Source organism: Myotis myotis, unplaced genomic scaffold (assembly GCF_014108235.1).
Source record: "Myotis myotis isolate mMyoMyo1 unplaced genomic scaffold, mMyoMyo1.p scaffold_m19_p_3, whole genome shotgun sequence".
Taxonomy (NCBI): Eukaryota; Metazoa; Chordata; class Mammalia; order Chiroptera; family Vespertilionidae; genus Myotis; species Myotis myotis.
In genome coordinates this window covers 210,776,768-210,793,514 of record NW_023416335.1, presented here as the reverse complement: position 1 = coordinate 210,793,514, position 16,747 = coordinate 210,776,768, and the positions used below count along the sequence as shown (strand labels likewise).

At 57.4% G+C, this 16,747-nt stretch overlaps 1 protein-coding gene and 1 pseudogene across 2 annotated transcripts; one reads left to right on the top strand and one right to left on the bottom strand.

Annotated features, from left to right (window-relative positions):
- The first annotated feature begins 4,114 nt into the window (after positions 1 to 4,114).
- Positions 4,115 to 15,183, top strand: MCAT (malonyl-CoA-acyl carrier protein transacylase). 2 transcript variants are annotated; one of them, XM_036296480.1, is made up of 4 exons: positions 4,117 to 4,597; positions 6,002 to 6,089; positions 9,496 to 9,713; positions 13,954 to 15,183. In XM_036296480.1, exons 1-4 carry the CDS (start codon positions 4,178 to 4,180, stop codon positions 14,380 to 14,382), a joined length of 1,155 nt encoding a protein of 384 aa, XP_036152373.1. In that variant the 5' UTR covers positions 4,117 to 4,177; the 3' UTR covers positions 14,383 to 15,183. The 2 variants fall into 2 exon arrangements, with proteins under 2 accessions (XP_036152374.1, XP_036152373.1); XM_036296481.1 differs by lacking the exon at positions 9,496 to 9,713 and having other exon boundaries at positions 4,115 to 4,597; positions 13,954 to 14,292.
- Positions 12,759 to 13,312, bottom strand: LOC118649446 (annotated as a pseudogene).
- Positions 15,184 to 16,747: the final 1,564 nt, after the last annotated feature.

Below are 16,747 nucleotides of genomic sequence, written 5' to 3'. Positions count from 1 at the left end.
GCCACCAGCAGGTCTCTGGGCTCCCCCTCCCCACAGGTCCCCGCCGCGACCCGACTGGGTCCGCAGGCCCGTCGCTTCTCTTGAGCCTCACCTTTCCCGTCTGTAAAGTGGGTCAACAGAGATGGGCTCAGAGAGGGGAACTGCGTCGCTTGATGGCAAAACCTGAACCCCCACCTACACAGCAGCCTGGCCCACCGTCTGCGGAGGAGCCCAGGGCAGGAGGCAGCCTCACCCTCCCCTGGCTGGTTCCTCGGCCTCCATGTCTGTACGGTGGGCGCAGGCGGGGGACTAATGATGCGCCTAGTGATGCAGGCCTTGCAGGCCCGTGGTGCTCGGCGAATGGAGGCTGCAGGCATCACAGCCCAGAGGGGCCTCCAGTTTGCCAGGGCCGTGGGCACCCCTTCCCATCTCACAGGCTTTATCACTGCAGCCGGGCCTGTCGGCGTGGGCTGACCTGGTTGGCAGAGCCCTGAGCCTGCGGGATCACAGCGCCCACACTGTCCTGGGGAAGGTGGGCCGCACCGCCTCTCCCCGGGCTCAGCAGGGGCCTCCTGGGCACAGGTCCGACTTTCCGGGGCCCTGGCTATTTTGTCCCCATGGCCCTTCCACCTTCCACTGCACTGCTATGATGGCCAGTAAAATCCAGGCTAGACTCCACCCACTTTTCCTTCAGGTTTTAAAAGGAATGAAGGTATTTGCCCCAGGTACTGTGCCTCCGCTCCCAGTGAAGGCGGCCTGGCCAGGCCTCCCGGAGCTGCCAGCCTCGGCCCCTCCTGTGCAGAGGTGCCCGTGGCTTGGCCCAGTGACACACTTTCCTCTCTGGGAAGACCCGTGGGAGAAAGCGTGTGGCTTCCCTCCAGCCTCGCCCCTGCTGCGTGCAGGCTGCGGGCCCACGGGGCACCCCGGGTGGCAGAGACTGCTGTCCCTACTACTTGCTGCACACAGGCCAGAGGGAGGGCTGGGCACAAACCCCCAAGGCCCTGCCCTCATGGAGTTAACAGCCTTTCTCAGGTGGGAGCCTGCAGCTCCGAGGACTCGCGGAGGTCTGGGTACGGCTGCACCTGTCCATTGTTCTGCCTGTGTGCCTCCGTGACTTCCGCCCCCCTCCTCTCCAACCAGCCAGTCTGCCTGCACCTGGGCAGCAGCCACAGCCCTAGCTGCCCCTCGCTCCCGTCCACGCCCTTCCTCCACCAGAACCCTCCGAGGCTCCCACTGCCTCAGCAGCCAGCCCAAGCCTTGTGCCTGGCACTCAAGGCCCTGCCAAGCTGGGGTCAAGCTGGCTACCCACCCTCCCGCCTCTCTGCCTTTGCACATGCTGTTCCCCTGCCTGAGCACCATTCCCCACCCCTCCCCCCGGGTGTCTCCACGTGTCCAAGTCTGACTGCTCTCCAGTGTCACCCAGGAAGCTCTTCCAGAACCCCAACTCTGTGCACCCTCCACTCCAAGTGGGCTGTGACCTCTGAACTCCACAGCGCTGAGCATGGGAGCGTCCTTGGGCGTTTGTCATGTGCCAGCCTCTAGGGGCATATGTATTGAGCGCCTGGTTGATTGACACTTGGCTAAGAATTCAAAGGTGGAGACATTTGTCCCTCAGCGTCATGAAGACGGGGCCTCCCAGCCGCCACAGAGCTGATGAGAAGGCCGAGGCCATTCTGTGCTTCAAGCCTTCGGATGCAACCCATTTCGTTCTTCCCGGGAGATTTTAAGATTTTTGCCTCCAAAGTCCTGACATTTCACACTGATGTTCTTCTCCGTGCATCTAATTCCATCCGTCATGCCAGCACACAGGCGCCCATTCACACAGGAAGCTCATACCCTTTATTTTCCAGAAAAAAATTAAAACACTGGTTTCCTTCCCTCCGTTTCTCACTTCTCTTTCTGGAAGCCCAGTGACTCAATGCCCTGGACCTCCTGGCTGTCTTCTCACTTCCTTTTCTCTCCTACTTCTCCTGTTCGGTTCTTTCTGCTTTACCTTCTGTGCGGTTCCCTCAGCGTTCTCTTCCTGGCCTTCTCTTGTGTTCTTCAAGTTCGCCCTCCTGTTTTTCCTTTCCAGGGATTACTTTTTGTTTTCTGAATGCTATTTTTTACTGTAACTTCCTGTTCCTTTTTCATGAATGCAGTGTCTTCTCTTCAACGGCAGTTTTCTTTTGTCTCTGAATCCTGTGCGGTTTTTGTTTTCTGTTCGTAATTTCCTGCGATGCCTAGGAATCTTCGAAGGCTGCTCATGGTTAGAAAAGAAAAAAGGAGGAGAATAAGTCAGTGGATGGTACTTGTTGGTTCAGCTTCACTTTAAGTTGAACTTGGTGGGCCATTTGGGAACTTCCTGGACTGTCAGTCTTCAGGATTTTCATCTTGGACCTGGTCAGATTCCCCAAGGTCCTCCAGGCCCTTGCTGGAGGGGAGGGGTCTGGCTCCGGCTTCTGGGAGCTCCGTGTCTCCGCATTCAGCATCCAGTGCCCACCTGTTTCGGCAGAGTGCCCACACCCACCACTGTCCCTGGCGTGCCCAGCCCTTTCCAGAGCTCATCTCTGGATATTTGCTAGAATGGGGAGGGGCACCACTCAGTGGCTAAAGAGGAGGGGATCCAAAGATCTAACTGTTCCTCAAAGACACCTCCAAATGGTTTTCTTTACCATGGTGCCTTTCGCCTCAGATCTAGAAGCAGCCAGTGCTACCAGCTCCTAAACTTTGCTGTTGTGTGAATAGGGGTTGGTCCCCAGCTCCGCTGCCGGAGGGATTGGCTGCCTGGGGGCCGCTAAGTCAGGTCACACTGGTCTGCCCGCTTTCTGGCTTTAGACATGCTGTTGCGGGGCCCCTTTCCTGTTCTCCCTGCCTCTGTGGGTTGATGTCTTTAAAAGATCCCTTTGCTGGGGATTTATGGGCTTCTGGAGACTCCATTCCTGTCTCAGCCTGAAACTCTCCTCCATGTCTGTTATGATCACAGCCTTGTATTAGATTCGCCATCACTCACTTCACTAATCTCCTCTGTTGGGCACACAGCTTATTCCCACTTTTTCTTTGTCAAAAGCAAGGCTGTCACGATGTCCCAAGAGTTAGGGCTTTAATTCTCAGGACACACTCACTGACGATTTGCTGACATCATTCTGCCTCGATCTTCCTCATTGTGAGTGTGTAGTGAGTGTGTAGTGAGTGTGTAGTGAGTGTGTAGTGAGTGTGCGTGTGTGTGCGTGTGCGTGTGTGTGTGTGTGTGTCCTGGCAGGGAATGAGAGAGAAGCAAAGGGCGAGGTGTATGTATGTGATTAGGGCAGTGGTTCTCAACCTTCCTAACACCGCGACCCTTTAATACAGATCCTCATGTTGTGGTGACCCCCAACAAATTGTTACAAATTGAACATAATTAAAGCATAGTGATTAATCACAAAAACAATATGTAATTATATATGTTTTCCGATGGTCTTAGGCGACCCCTGTGAAAGGGTCGTTTGACCCTCAAAGGGGTCGCGACCCACAGGTTGAGAACCGCTGGAGTAGGGTGAGGTCAGGAGATAGACTCTCTTTGACCCAGCCTCACACCAGCACGCAGAAGCCAGGGGACCCCAATTTCCATTCCTCTTCTGCCACCCACTCTTAGAGCCTTTGTCTGCTCACCCATAAATGGAGGACAACAGTGCCTATTCATCAGAGTGTAGCTGTGAGACATTAAATCAGCGAATGTCTGAAAAATATCCAGGGCTTTCTTCGGTGGAACAAACATTTATTGGGTGTTTATTAGGGGCTATGCACCGTGTCTGGTTTGCAGGAAACATTAAACAAGAGAGCTGTTCACTTGCTTATCGCCCAGTGTTGCTGGGAGAATCAAGGAAGTACTCAAAGAATGGAGGCGTTTCAAGCACCTTCGGGTGCCAGTAGAAAGCGTGACCATTGCTTTGCGCAGTGCTGTTTACTCAATAAATACTTTTAGGGCTCATGGTGGTGCAGGCTCGCGTTTTAGTCTCTTCCGTGGGGGTTGAAGTTCCGCACCGGTCACCCTAGTCGCCTGCACACAGCAGTGGAGTCGCGAGCGGGGCCGGAACCAGGAACGGCGGAACCTTTCTTCCCGCCCCGGGTGCCCGGTCCGCCCGGGAGGAAATGCGTCAGGGACCGCGTCGCGTCGCGCCGCGCCGCCGCAGTCGTACGTCGGTCGCCCGGGTAACGCGCGTGGGGCCGGGTCCTCAGCATGAGCGTCCGCGTGGCGCGGGCCCTGGGGGCCTGGGGCTGGGGCGCGGGCGGCTGCCGCGGCGCCTCGAACTTCCGGCCGCCTCCGCCGGGCTCCGTGGACGTGGCCGAGCTGCTGCGAGATGCGACCACGGCGGACGAGGAGCCCCGGGAGCCGGCGGCGCGGCGGCTGCCCGGCCAGTGCTCGGTGCTGCTCTTCCCGGGCCAGGGCAGCCAGGTGGTGGGCATGGGCCGCGGGCTGCTGCGCTACCCGCGCGTCCGCGAGCTCTACGCCGCCGCGCGCCGCGTGCTGGGCTACGACCTGCTGGAGCTGAGCCTGCGCGGGCCGCAGGAGGCCCTGGACCGCACCGCGCACTGCCAGCCCGCCGTCTTCGTGGCCTCGCTGGCCGCCGTGGAGAAACTGCAGCACCTGCAGCCCGCGGTGAGGCCGGGCTCCCACGGGGACACGCCGGGCGGGGTCCGAGCGCCCACTCCGTGCCAGGCGCTGCTCTGGGCGCCGGAGGTTCGGCCATGGACAGAAACCAAGGACCCTGCCCTGAGAGCTTGCATGGAGGGAGGGAGACATGATCAGGAGTAAATGCGCTGGGTACATGGCATAGTGTGTTAAAGACAAGTGTTGCACGAAGGGAAATAGCGCAGGGGCTCGGGAGTCAAGGGCCGGGTCGCTGTTTTAAATGATCCTTGATTTAAGTCCTAAGTGAATTTGAGAGGCTGGAACGTCATCCCTAACGGTCATTGAGAGGATGTCACTTCACCTGCAGGTGTGAATTGACTGCTGTTATGATTTAACACGATCAAGACAGGAAGTGTGCCCCTGGCTGGTTTGGCTCCTTGGATAGAGCCTTGGCCTGCAGACTGAAGGGTCACGGGTTCGAGTCTAGTCAAGGGCACGGAGCTCGGTCGGGGTGTGTTCGGGAGGCAACCAATCGATGGGTCTCTCTCACATTGATCTTTCTCGCTTTCTCTCTCTCACTCCCTCTAAAAACCAACGGAAAAGTATCCTTGGATGAGGATTAACAAAACAAAACAAAAACAGCCCAACAGCCCTAACTGGTTTGGCTCAGTGGATAGAGCTTTGGCCTGCAGACTGAAGGGTCCCAGGTTCGATTCCAGTCAAGGGCATGTGCCTTGGGTGCGGGCATATTCCCGATGGGGGGTGTGCAGGAGGCAGCTGATCGATGTTTCTAACTCTCTATCCCTCTCCTTCCTCTCTGTAAAAAATCAATAAAATATATAAAAACAAAAAAACCCAGCCCAACAACACAGTAAATGTGAAGCTAGTACTTTAAACCCTTCACTCCGTTCCATCCTCACAGCCTCGAGGGGAAGAGACTGTAGTTTGTGGATGAGGAAAGGAGACTCAGAAAGGAAAGGGCGCAGCTGCGTGGTCCTCCTGAGCTGTGACAACATTCACGGAGGGCTGACCCACCACCTTCGCGTAATTCTCTCAGCCGCCCTGGGGCCGGGTCCTGCTCCTTCCTCATCTCACGGATGAGAGAACTGGCTCAGGGAGGTTAGGGGACTGTCCCAAGCTAAGAATCCAGTCCCACGCTGGGTGACACGGAAAGTCGTACTTCTCACTTCTGTGCTTAGCTGCCTCCGGCTCCCTCTGGCCTGGGAGGCGGCTCCGGGGCCTCGGAGTCAGCCAGGGGCCTTCACTTGCCGAGGAAGTCCTCACCAGGAACGGGCCTGGGTCCGCGATTGTCTCTGAGAGCTGGAGCCCCAGGCCCGCCCAGCCTGGCTCCCGGAGCCCCCGCCGGCTCTCCAGAGCAGAGCTCGACTGTGTCCCGAGAACAGGCCTCACGTTCTGCATCTGTCACCGCAGGTTATTGAGAGCTGTGTCGCCGCCGCTGGCTTCAGCGTGGGAGAATTCGCAGCCCTAGTGTTTGCCGGAGCCATGGAATTCTCTGAAGGTACCAGAGAGGGCTTTGGTGTGGCGCAGGGCTGTCATCTTGCTGGGCTCACTAGAGAGAAGGGACATTGCCAACAACTCCGCACCCACGAGGGAGCTAGAGGGGCATATAGATAGGGATGCCATGGAACGAGGCCCATACGGCACCTGATTCTCTCAGGCTGGGAGAGCTCATCGGGTTTCCTTTCTTCTGTGATCTCACGGGATCGCGTGCTTGACCGTCTTCCCCGCTGTCCTGTACGTTCTTGGTCCACCACCCGCCTTCAGTGCCCGTCACCTGCAGACACTCAGTGCAGTTCACTGAATGGGAAGGAGGAAGTGGAGTTTGATCTTGAGTTTCACTTCGTAAGAGTTTGCATAGAGTTAAGAGTTTGCATAGAGTTGCACTGCGTAAGAGTGTTTGCAGTTGGCCCCTCTGGCCTGCGTACCTGGCTTGGGGCATGCTCAGTGCAGACAGGAATCTGAGTGAGGAACCCTGGCCAAGGACTTGAATAGACATTTTTCCAAAGATACACAATGGCCAATTAGCACATGAGAAGATGTGCCACATTGCTAATCATTAGGGAAATGCACATCGATACCACAGTGAGCCCGGCTGGTGTGCTCGGCTGTTGAGCATCGACCCATGAACCAGGAGTTCACAGTTTGATTCCGAGTCAGGGCACATGCTTGGTTTTCGGGCTCGATCCCTATTAGGGGCCGTGCAGGAGGCAGCCAATCAGTGATTCTCTCTCATCATTGATATCTCTATCTCTCCCTCTCCCTTCCTCTCTGAAATCAATAAAAGCATATTTTAACAAAACAACAAACCACATGAGATACTACTTCACATCCACCAGGATAGCTCTTTAAAAATTTATTTTTCATTTATTTTATTTTATTTTAATATATTTTTATTGATTTCAGAAAGGAAGGGAGAGAGAGATAGAAACATCAGTGATGAGAGAGAATCATTGAACGGCTGCCTCCTGCACGCCCCCGACTGGGGATTGAGCCCACAACCTGGGCATGTGACCTTGACCAGAATCAAACCTGGGAGTCTTCAGTCCGCAGGCTGACACCCTATCCACTGAGCCAAACCGGCTAGGGCTCCACAGGGATGGCTTAATTTAAAACATCAGTAACAAAAAGGAAAATAGTAAGTGTTGGCAAGGGTGTAGAAAATAGGAACCTTCCACGGTGCTGGTGGCAGTGTAAAATGTGCAGCCGTTGTGGAGAAGCGTGGTGCTTCCTCAGAAAGCGAAGCATAGAATCACCGGTGAGCCAGGTGTGTTCCCGGAGGTCTGTACTAGGATGAAAACATGTCCACCCAGGAAAACGTGTACACAGATGTGTGCAATAGCCAGAGGCGGAAGCAGTACGAATGTCCATCGTCAGATGAGCGGAAAAGCTGATCACGTGTCCGTGTGGAACATTAGTCAGGAGAGCAGAGGGGTGAAGCACCGACACAGCCTGCAGCTGGATGAACCGCAAGCAGGTGCTCAGTGAGGAGCCCAGCGGGCGCGTCCTGGGTGGTGCTGGCGAATCCGTGTCCAGAGACAACAGATGCGTGGTTGCTGGGGTGGCGGGAAGGAGAAACGGAGAGATTGCCCTCAGCAGGTGGGATAGGGGGCAGCTTTATGGGATGCGGACAGTTTTGAACGTTGCACAGCATGAATACAAGTACCACTGCCTTGTACACTTGAAACTGCTTATATTTTTTGTGAATTTCACCTCAGTGTTTTATTTATTATTTTTATTATTTTTAAAATATATTTTTATTGATTTCAGAGAGGAAGGGAGAGGGAGAGAGAGAGAGAAACATCCGGGATGAGAGAGAGTCGTGGTGGATCGGCTGCCTCCTGCAAGTCCCCCAATGGAGATCGAGCCCACAACTCAGGCATGTGCCCTTGACCGGAATCAAACCTGGGACCTTTTAGTTTGCAGGCCAGCGCTCTATCCACTGAGCCAAACCGGCTAGGGCTCACCTCAGTGTTTTAAAAATATATAGCACTGTAAAGGAAATGAAAAGGTTTCATATTTCTTACCTGCTAATAAAACTCTCTTGTACGTACATAGTTTTACGTGTGAGTAATTTTCAGAATTATAGCAGGTGTACATTCTGTGTTCAGTTTTCTCACTTGACGTTTTGCACAGCTACTCCCTGGATGCCTGCATGGGAGGGTGTCCCATGTTCTCTCGTGTGTGCCCTCTGCTATGTCCCACTACAGGCTCTTATGCAGAGGTCCTCAAACTTTTTAAACGGGGCCAGTTCCCTGTCCCTCAGACGTTCCACACATGCGCACTGCGGGCCCGGGACGAGTCGGCTGCTAAGCAGGACAGGCAGCGGCGGCAAACACCCGGCGGCCGGATAATGTTTTCAGCGGCCGCATGTGGCCCGCGGGCCGTAGTTTGAGGACCCCTGCTCTTATGCATTCACTGCCAGTACGGGGGCTAAGAGCTCAGTGCAAACATATGTCGGTACCAAGTGAATGAGGATGTTGGAGAGACAGTGCAGGACTCGCTCCTCAGACTTCTCTGCTGTCCCATCGAACCCAGGACTGGCCCTTGGTCTGGTCAGGGACAGTAGGCACCGGTCGTTCCTGGGTCATGACCATTGGCACTGCCTACCTGGGTCCAGCCCTGTCCTCTCCCCTCTCTTGAGCCACAGAACCAGGAGCCTGTGCTCTCGATCGTGCTGCTCTGAGTGAGGGCGGTGGTGCCTGATTTATAATAATTACGTTATTGAAACTCGTGTAATTGTTTATAGTTTGTACATTTTTCCAAATATCTGCTGGCTCCTGTTTTCCTCTTCAACAAGATTTCTCTTAAATAATAAAGTAATTAATAACACTCCTGACTTTTCACAGCAGTCCAGGCAGATACATGCTATTATCCTCATTGTACTGACTAAAAATTTGACCTGGAAGGGGACCACGACTTACCCAAGCAACGTGGCCTGAGCACCTGCCTTGACCGCACACCAGGGTCTCAGGGTCTCAGGGTCTCGGCGGCAGCTCTGTTGGCACTTTGGACAGATCATTCTTTGCTTTGGGGGTGCTTTGCATATTGAGTAGCATCCCTGGCCTCTGCCCACCAGTTGCCAACAGCACCCCTCTCCCGCCATGTGACAATGAAAAAAATGCCTCCAGACACTGCCCTGGGGACAAGATCACCCCTGGTCAGACCCGACACCAAGCCAGCCTCCAGGCGGGAGCTCCGTGGGTCCATCTGTGCCAGCCGAGGACAGCACTGCTTCCTGGTGGCAGTGGCATATCTCTGAGTGGTAGACGCAGACACGACGGCCGTGTGGCCGGGGACATGCCGACGTCAGCACCTCGGCACGCCGTGCGGAGCTGTGCCGTGCCCACAGCCTGAGCTTCCCTCCTTCTGCACACTGACTTCCCAACGCGCTTCTCTCCGGCCAGGTCTGTATGCGGTGAAGGTCCGGGCGGAGGCGATGCAGGAAGCCTCGGAAGCTGTCCCCAGCGGGATGCTGTCCGTCCTCGGCCGGCCCCAGACCAAGTTCACGTTCGCCTGTCTGGAAGCCCGGGAGCACTGCAAGACCCTGGGCATAGAGGACCCCGTGTGCGAGGTGGCCAGCTACCTCTTCCCGGACTGCAGGGTGATCTCGGGACACCTGGAGGTTGGTGTTGACGGGAGGCCTCCCAGACCTGGTCCCGGGCAGAGGCGGGGCTCTTCCGCCCCGTGAGCCCCAGCCGTGGGCTTGGGAAGTAGGTGAGGGCCAGGAGCGTGCGCAGTGAGTGATGCAGAGGAGGCCGAAGGCTGGGTGCCATCCCCGCCTCACACGGACAGGCAGGGACCGCCAGCCCACCTGAGTCATAAAGGGCTGGCCAGATGGTCTCCAGGGCCTCCCTATAGCACATTCTGGGCTTCTCACAGCCTTGCTGTGCTGCTTCCTTAGAGAGGGGAGAGCCGTCTCCTGTTGGGCTGCTCCGCCCGCCCCGCTTGCTCCCAGATGTCTGCTTCTGCACGAGTTAATCCTGCACATCCCTCCATCCGCCGCTTCCCCCCACAGCACTTCCCAGCAGCTCCTCTGTGACAGGCGCTGAGGGCCCCATGGCTGATAAGCCAGGGTTCCTGCCATCGAAGGAAGGCCGCTGGGAGCGGATGAGCCCAGTTTCAGGGCACAGTAAGGGCCAGGCTGTCCACTAGTGGGCCTGCGGAGGTGACACCAGACGGCAGTGCCTGGAAGAGATGGATGCCAGGAGAGGTGCCCGCCTGCCCGCCCGCCGCCTCAGGTGGGAACCCGAGGGAGGGCTGCTGGCGCAGGGCGCGGTTCACACGCCTTGTCTGGTCCTCCCAGCCAGTCCTTGCCCTGCGGCAGGGAGTCTGGGCTCAGCTCACACACGAGGAAGTGGAGGCAGAGGGCAAGTGCTTGGAGGCGAGGGAGGCAGCACCGGGGCTGAGGCCGGTCTCACTCGACTGCTTTCCTGCACTTGGCTGCTCAGTGCTCCCTCTAAGGCAGTGGTTCTCAACCTTCCTAACGCCGCGACCCTGTAATACAGTTCCTCATGTTGTGGTGACCCCCAATTTCATTGTGACAAATTGAACATAATTAAAGCACAGTGATTAATCACAAAAACAATATGTAATTATATATGTGTTTTCCGATGGTCTTAGGCAACCCCTGTGAAAGGATCGTTCAACCCCCAAAGTGGTCACGACCCACAGGTTGAGAACCGCTGCTCTAAGGCCTTGCCAGCAGCCAGGTATCCTTGTCCCTCCCGAGTCAGCGAGAGCCAGCAGGTGCCGCTGTGACAAGATGGCGAGGAGACCAGCTGCAGGGGCCCCCACGTCGTCATGAAGCTGCTCGTTCCCAGCCTTGGGACGGAGCCCAGAGTGGGCCAGGCAGGCCCCCGCCGGCAGGCTCTCCCTCGCAGGCTCCCGGGCAGGTGGGCATCGTCCGGTGGCCCCCAGGGTCCCCGGTGTGGCCTTTCGGTTCTGTGCCAAGTGCCGAGGTCTTCCAGGATGTAAGACTCTCGGCGCCTCTGCTGGGCCCGCTGACTGAGCACCAGCCACAGGGGAGCCTGCTGGGACCCACCAGGGACTTGAGTTGGAGGAGTGGGAGACTCCATGGAAAGCACTAGGGGGCCCACTGCAATGATGCAGGGTCCACGCAGGGTGCTGTGTCACAGTCCTGCATGGTGGGAGGCCCAGCATTGGAGCCAACAGGCCTCTGTGCAGAGGCTGCTGGGGCATGGCCCTCCGGGAGTTGGGTGACGGACGTGAGGCCCCAGGGCAGGCAGGGTTCTGCCGCAGTGACAGCCCGAACCCCTCAGCGCTCCCCGCAGATGTGGTCCCCGCCTGGGTAAGGTGTGCTGGGCAGTGCTGGGCTGGGCTCTACTTGGCACCTGCCCCGGGGTTCAAGCTGCTTGGGGCAGCCTCTGTGTGGGACATTGACAAACAGCACGGGAGAGTGACAGGAGGGCCGAGGGCTGCCCTGGCCACGCCTGGGCGGCCAGGATACACCCCTGCAGGGAGAGGCCCCCAGAGGTGCCGTGCTACCCAAAACTAACCCACCTCCTGTGGGGACACGGACTAGGTCCCTGTTAGAAAGTTCCCCGGTGGGCATGGATGGGCTTGGTATTCCAGAGAATGACTGCTAATCCTTAAATAGCACTTGTTTGCCAAGCATAGTTCTCCTTAACAGCCCTATAACTACTGCCATTACCTCATTTTATAGAGGAGGAAACTGAGGCACAAGAGGTAAAGTAAAATCGCCCAAGATCATGCAACTGCCATGACCTTTTTGAGGCTTAACTTAGTCTTCCAGGGAGCAGCTGGCCCAGGCTCTGAGCAGGCCCTGATGGTGACGGGTTGGGCGGGGGAGGGAGGAGGCAGGCCCTGATGGAGTCGGGTTGTGGGGAGCAGGCTGTGGATGGTGTCGGGTTGGGGGGAGCAGGCTGTGGATGGTGTCGGGTTGTGGGGAGCAGGCTGTGGATGGTGTCGGGTTGTGGGGAGCAGGCTGTGGATGGTGTCGGGTTGTGGGGAGCAGGCTGTGGATGGTGTTGGGTTGGGGGGAGCAAGTTGTGGATGGTGTTGGCTTTCGGGGGAATGGCTGACTATTTAGGGCACAGGCCCAATGGAGGGTGGCCTTGGGCACCTGAGAGCAAAGTGTCTCTTAAGAATATCTATTGTTGGAGACATTTGCAAGTTATGTTGTTAGCAAGCAGCTCCTGGTTTAGGCCTCTTGGCTCGCCCCGGATCGGGATGGGCTTCCGGAGGAGAGCTCTCTTCTTCCGCAGGGAAGCCCGGAGGAGGGGCCCGGGGAAGACCGTGCGCTGGGAAATGAGCTGGGAGCCTCCTGGGTTTTCATGTTGGAGGTTCCTGAGTAACGTGAGAACAGGCCCTAGTAAACATGACGAGGGGTAGCGGAATCCGATTGAAAATGAACACATTAGACCAGCGGTTGCCAACCAGCGGTCTGCAGACCACTGGTGGTCCGTGAGGTCCGAAAGGTTGGCGACCGCTGGTTTAAGGAAACCTCTGGAGCAGCGGTCGCCAACTGGTGGTCCGTGAGGTCCGAAAGGTTCGCGACCGCTGGTTTAAGGAAACCTCTGGAGCAGCGGTCGCCAACTGGTGGTCCGTGAGGTCCGAAAGGTTCGCGACCGCTGCATGAAACAGTGCTTTTTAAAATGTTTTCTTTTAAGTATTTTATGTTGATTGATTTTTTTTTTTTTACTGCTCCAGTCAACAAAACAGAAACTTTATTGAGGCCCCAGCGTCACAGGGTTCAGGTAGAAGGCTGCCCTGTGGACCCAAGGAGTTGGTGGAGGGGCCTTATTTAACCTTCTTCTTGGGGTGCAGGTTGTTGGTGTGGCCACACTTTTTCTTGCGGCAGTTGACAGCACGGGGGTGCAGGCGGGCGTAACACTTGCGGCAGATCGTCTTGTCGCAGCTGTACTTTTGCGCGAGCTGGCGGAGGGAGGGTTTGATGATGCCACCCCTGAGACGCAGCGCCAAGTGCAGGGTGGACTCTCTGAATATTGTAGTCGGAGAGAGTGCGACCATCCTCTAGCTGTTTGCCCGCAAAAATCAGACGCTGCTGGTCAGGCGGGATGCCCTCCTTGTCTTGGATTTTAGCTTTGACATTTCTCAATGGTGTCACTGGGCTCAACCTCAAGGGTGATGGTCTTGCCAGTCAGAGTCTTCACAAAGATCTGCATCTCTGCGTCTGCTGCTCTGCCGCCTCGTTGACCGGATTTTTATTTTCAAATATTTTCATTGATTTCAGAGAGGGAGGGAGAAGGAGAGAGAGAGAGAAACATCAGTGATGAGAGAGAGTCATTGATCGGCTGCCGCCTGCACGTCCCCCACTGGGGATCGAGCCCACCACCTGGGCCTGGGCCTGGGCCCTGACCGGGAATCGAACTGGCAACCTTTCAGTGCACAGGGCTGTGCTCAACCAACAGCCACTCCGGCCAGGGCTAGATAGCATTTTTTGTTATCAGACTCTGTCACACCCCTCCGATCTGATCACTTCCCAGCAGCCTTTTAAAGTAGATGAAATTGTGCTTTTTGGGGATGGAGTGAGAAGTTCAGAGGCCGAGTAGTTTGCCTGGGGCCACCAAGCTAGTGAATGACAGTGCTGAGACGGGACCCAGATCTCAGCCACACTGTGGTCGGCTGCCTGGGCGACCGGTGAATGGTCAGGTCCTGGAGGAGGCCTCCTGGGGCAGTGACTCAGGAGCCGCTCTAACGAATGAGGTGAATAGAGCCCGTCACCGCCTGTGGTTGCAGGAGGAGGTGTGGGAGGAGGTGCGGATGAGCATGTTCTGGACACGGGGCTGTGACGGAGCCGTGCTGGCTGCTGTGTCTTCCCGAGCTTTGCTTGGCTTAACCCTCCACCCTTTTCCTTGCAGGCTCTGCAATTTCTCCAGAAGAATTCCTCCAAGTACCACTTCAGACGCACCAAGATGCTGCCGGTCAGCGGGGCCTTCCACACCCGCCTCATGGAGCCCGCCGTGGAGCCCCTGGCGCAGGTCCTCAAGGCCATCGCTGTGAAGACGCCCCTGGTCTCGGTGCATGCCAACGTCAGCGGGAGCAGGTACATGCACCCTAAGCACATCCAGCAGCTGCTGGTGAAGCAGGTGGTCTCCCCGGTGAAGTGGGAGCAGACGATGCACGCCTTGTACGAGAGGAAGAAGGGCTCCGACTTCCCCAGGACCTTCGAGGTGGGGCCCGGGAAGCAGCTGGGCGCCATCTTGAGGAGCTGCAACCTGCAGGCCTGGAAGTCCTACAGCCACGTGGACGTGCTCGAGGCCGACGAGGCTGCGGACGAGGACCTGTAGGGTCTCCGATGACCACGGGGTGGGGTGAGGTGCGGTGGGGGCGGCGGGGGCTGAGCCAGCCCGGCCTGCCCAGAGGAGGCTGTTCCTGCTGCTTCCTGTCCAGCCTCTGCCCCGTGATGGGGAGGGACTGTGTGACGCCATGTAAAGCACATAAAGTGAGTATTTATGCAGCACAGTCCATTTCTCCTCTAGGCACGTTTGGATGCTGGGGAAGGGGCAGCTGTGCTGGGTACGTGAAGACTGCTGAGTCTTGTTGTAGTTGAGCCTCGATTGCTGTTGGTGCCCCTGGGAGGAACTGATCTCCAGGCCAATTGGCTGTGGGGACCAGCTGCCCTACAGTGGGAGAGCTGCTGTGCAGGAGACACCCCTATGCTCAGTGGGGCTTTGGTGCCCACTGTGTCTGCTCTGAGTGTGTTGCTTGTGTAAAGCTGTAATCTGGTATGATCTGAGCTGTCTACTGGTTCTAGTTTCTGCCCTGATGCCAGACAGTCCAGTTCCTCCCTGTATGTCTGGGTCCCCCAGCACCTTACCCCCCCGCGCTGGAGCTCAGAGGAAGCAGGACCTTGTAAGTTCAGTGCATGCGCTAGCCCTTTAAGAGGAACAGCTGGGTCTCCAGCAGCCTGTCACTGAGCCCCAGTCCCTGCTGGTTTTCACAGCCTGTTTACGGGGACTTATCTTCCCTCTGGGCCTGGGCTGTGGGGCTGGGACCCCTTGCCCTCACGGGGGGCCTCCACAGAGACCACCTCCCTCCTGATTAAAGCAGTGGCACGCGTGGGTGCCGGTCCGGCCTGTTCGCATCTGCCCCTCTGACCAGTGTGCTTTCTCATCGGACTTCCATTCAGCCGGCTTTCAGGCGACGGTGGTGGTTTTAGTTGTAATGCTGATCGGTGTGGGAGGCGGGTACCGTACCGGCGTTACCTACGCTGCCCCCTCGGTTCTCTCCTTGGGAGGTTTTCACTGATCAGACAGCGGGCAGGCCTTCCTGGGAGCGAAACGTGCGTCTGTGTTCAGGTGCTGCTGATGTGCCGACTCTTCACACCCTGGGTGGGGCTTCCGGTGTTAACTCCCGTGTTTCTCAGCAGCGCCCCGCTGGCCTCCGGGTAGAACCAGCCCCCCCTGCGGGAACCCCTGCTGCGGGCAGCTGTGCCGGCTCCTGGCCACTGACCCCCAAACACGCCGTCTCCACAGCCCTGGCTGAGAGCCACCGCGGATATGCCCACTGTCCAGGCACTTCTTGAAGAACTGTTTTTTGTTTTTTTTTAAATATATTTTTATTGATTTCAGAGAGGAAGGGAGAGGGAAATAGAAACATCAATGATGAGAGAGAATCATAGATCGGCTGCCTCCTGCATGGCCCACACTGGGGATCAAGCCCGCAACCCGGGCATGTGCCCTGACCGGGAATCGAACCGTGACCTGCTGGTTCATAGGTTGACGTTCAACCACTGGGCCACGCCAGCCGGGCAAGAACCGTTTCTTAAAATGTGCAGAAATTCTCAAACGTTCACAGAGAACTTTGTTGTTATTGTAAGTGGTCGCCAGTTCTGCTGGAGTCCCCTTCGCAGGGTGCTGAGCACCTCGGTCAGACCAGCTCCTGGGCGGGCTGCGCTGCCGGCAGGGAGGTGTCCGAGGGCCCTCAGCCCCCGAAGGCCCCGGTGAGGGAGCGGGGTGCGTGGAGGACAGCTCCTCCTCCGGAAGGGTGCCCTGGGTCTGCGCATGCTTCAAGCCGCAGGAGCAGCCGGGACAGCCAGCGAGAGGCAGCAGCACCGGAGGGACCCCAAGGGCGTAGCGAGAACCTCCACCAGGAGCCCTGGGTTGGGGTGGGTGGGTGGGCCCTCACCCTGCCCCTGCCCCCTGAATCTGGAGGAGACAGGGAGGGAGTTGTGGAGGAGCTGAGTCTTGGGGGCCCACATACTCCCTTTGAAGGGCTGGCGGCCAGTCCTCCCTGGGACACCAACACCCTCCATGCAGGGGGTCCCTCCATCTTTGGGGGCCCTGTCATTGGTGAGCCCTGGCTCCCTGGTCTGCCTGGATTGGGCGCTGCCCTTCTGCCCTGGCAGGAGCAGGGTGCCCCGGGCACCCCTCTGAGCCTCCACCTCGCCTCATCTCCAGGAATCCTGACCAGACCAGGGGCCGTGTTCATGTTCAAAGGCCCCCAAAATGGAAGATGATGGGGCCCCTCCTGGCCCCACAGCCTGGCACCTGGCTCTGGGAGGAGCTTCACTGCCCCTGGCAGCCTCTGCCTCAGGTCCCTGGGGGGTGGGGTCGTGTCCACCCTGGGCGAGCCCGGCCTGCTGGAGAGAGCTGCTGGGGGTGGTGGGAGCACAGTGCAGATTCCTTAGGAATCCCGAGCCCTGCCTGGGAG

Coding starts and splice junctions, on each gene's coding strand:
- MCAT (XM_036296480.1), top strand. CDS start 4,178: ATGAGCGTCCGCGTGGCGCGGGCCCTGGGGGCCTGGGGCTGGGGCGCG. Junction 4,598..6,001: donor TGCAGCACCTGCAGCCCGCG/GTGAGGCCGGGC, acceptor CTGTCACCGCAG/GTTATTGAGAGCTGTGTCGC. Junction 6,090..9,495: donor AGCCATGGAATTCTCTGAAG/GTACCAGAGAGG, acceptor CTCTCCGGCCAG/GTCTGTATGCGGTGAAGGTC.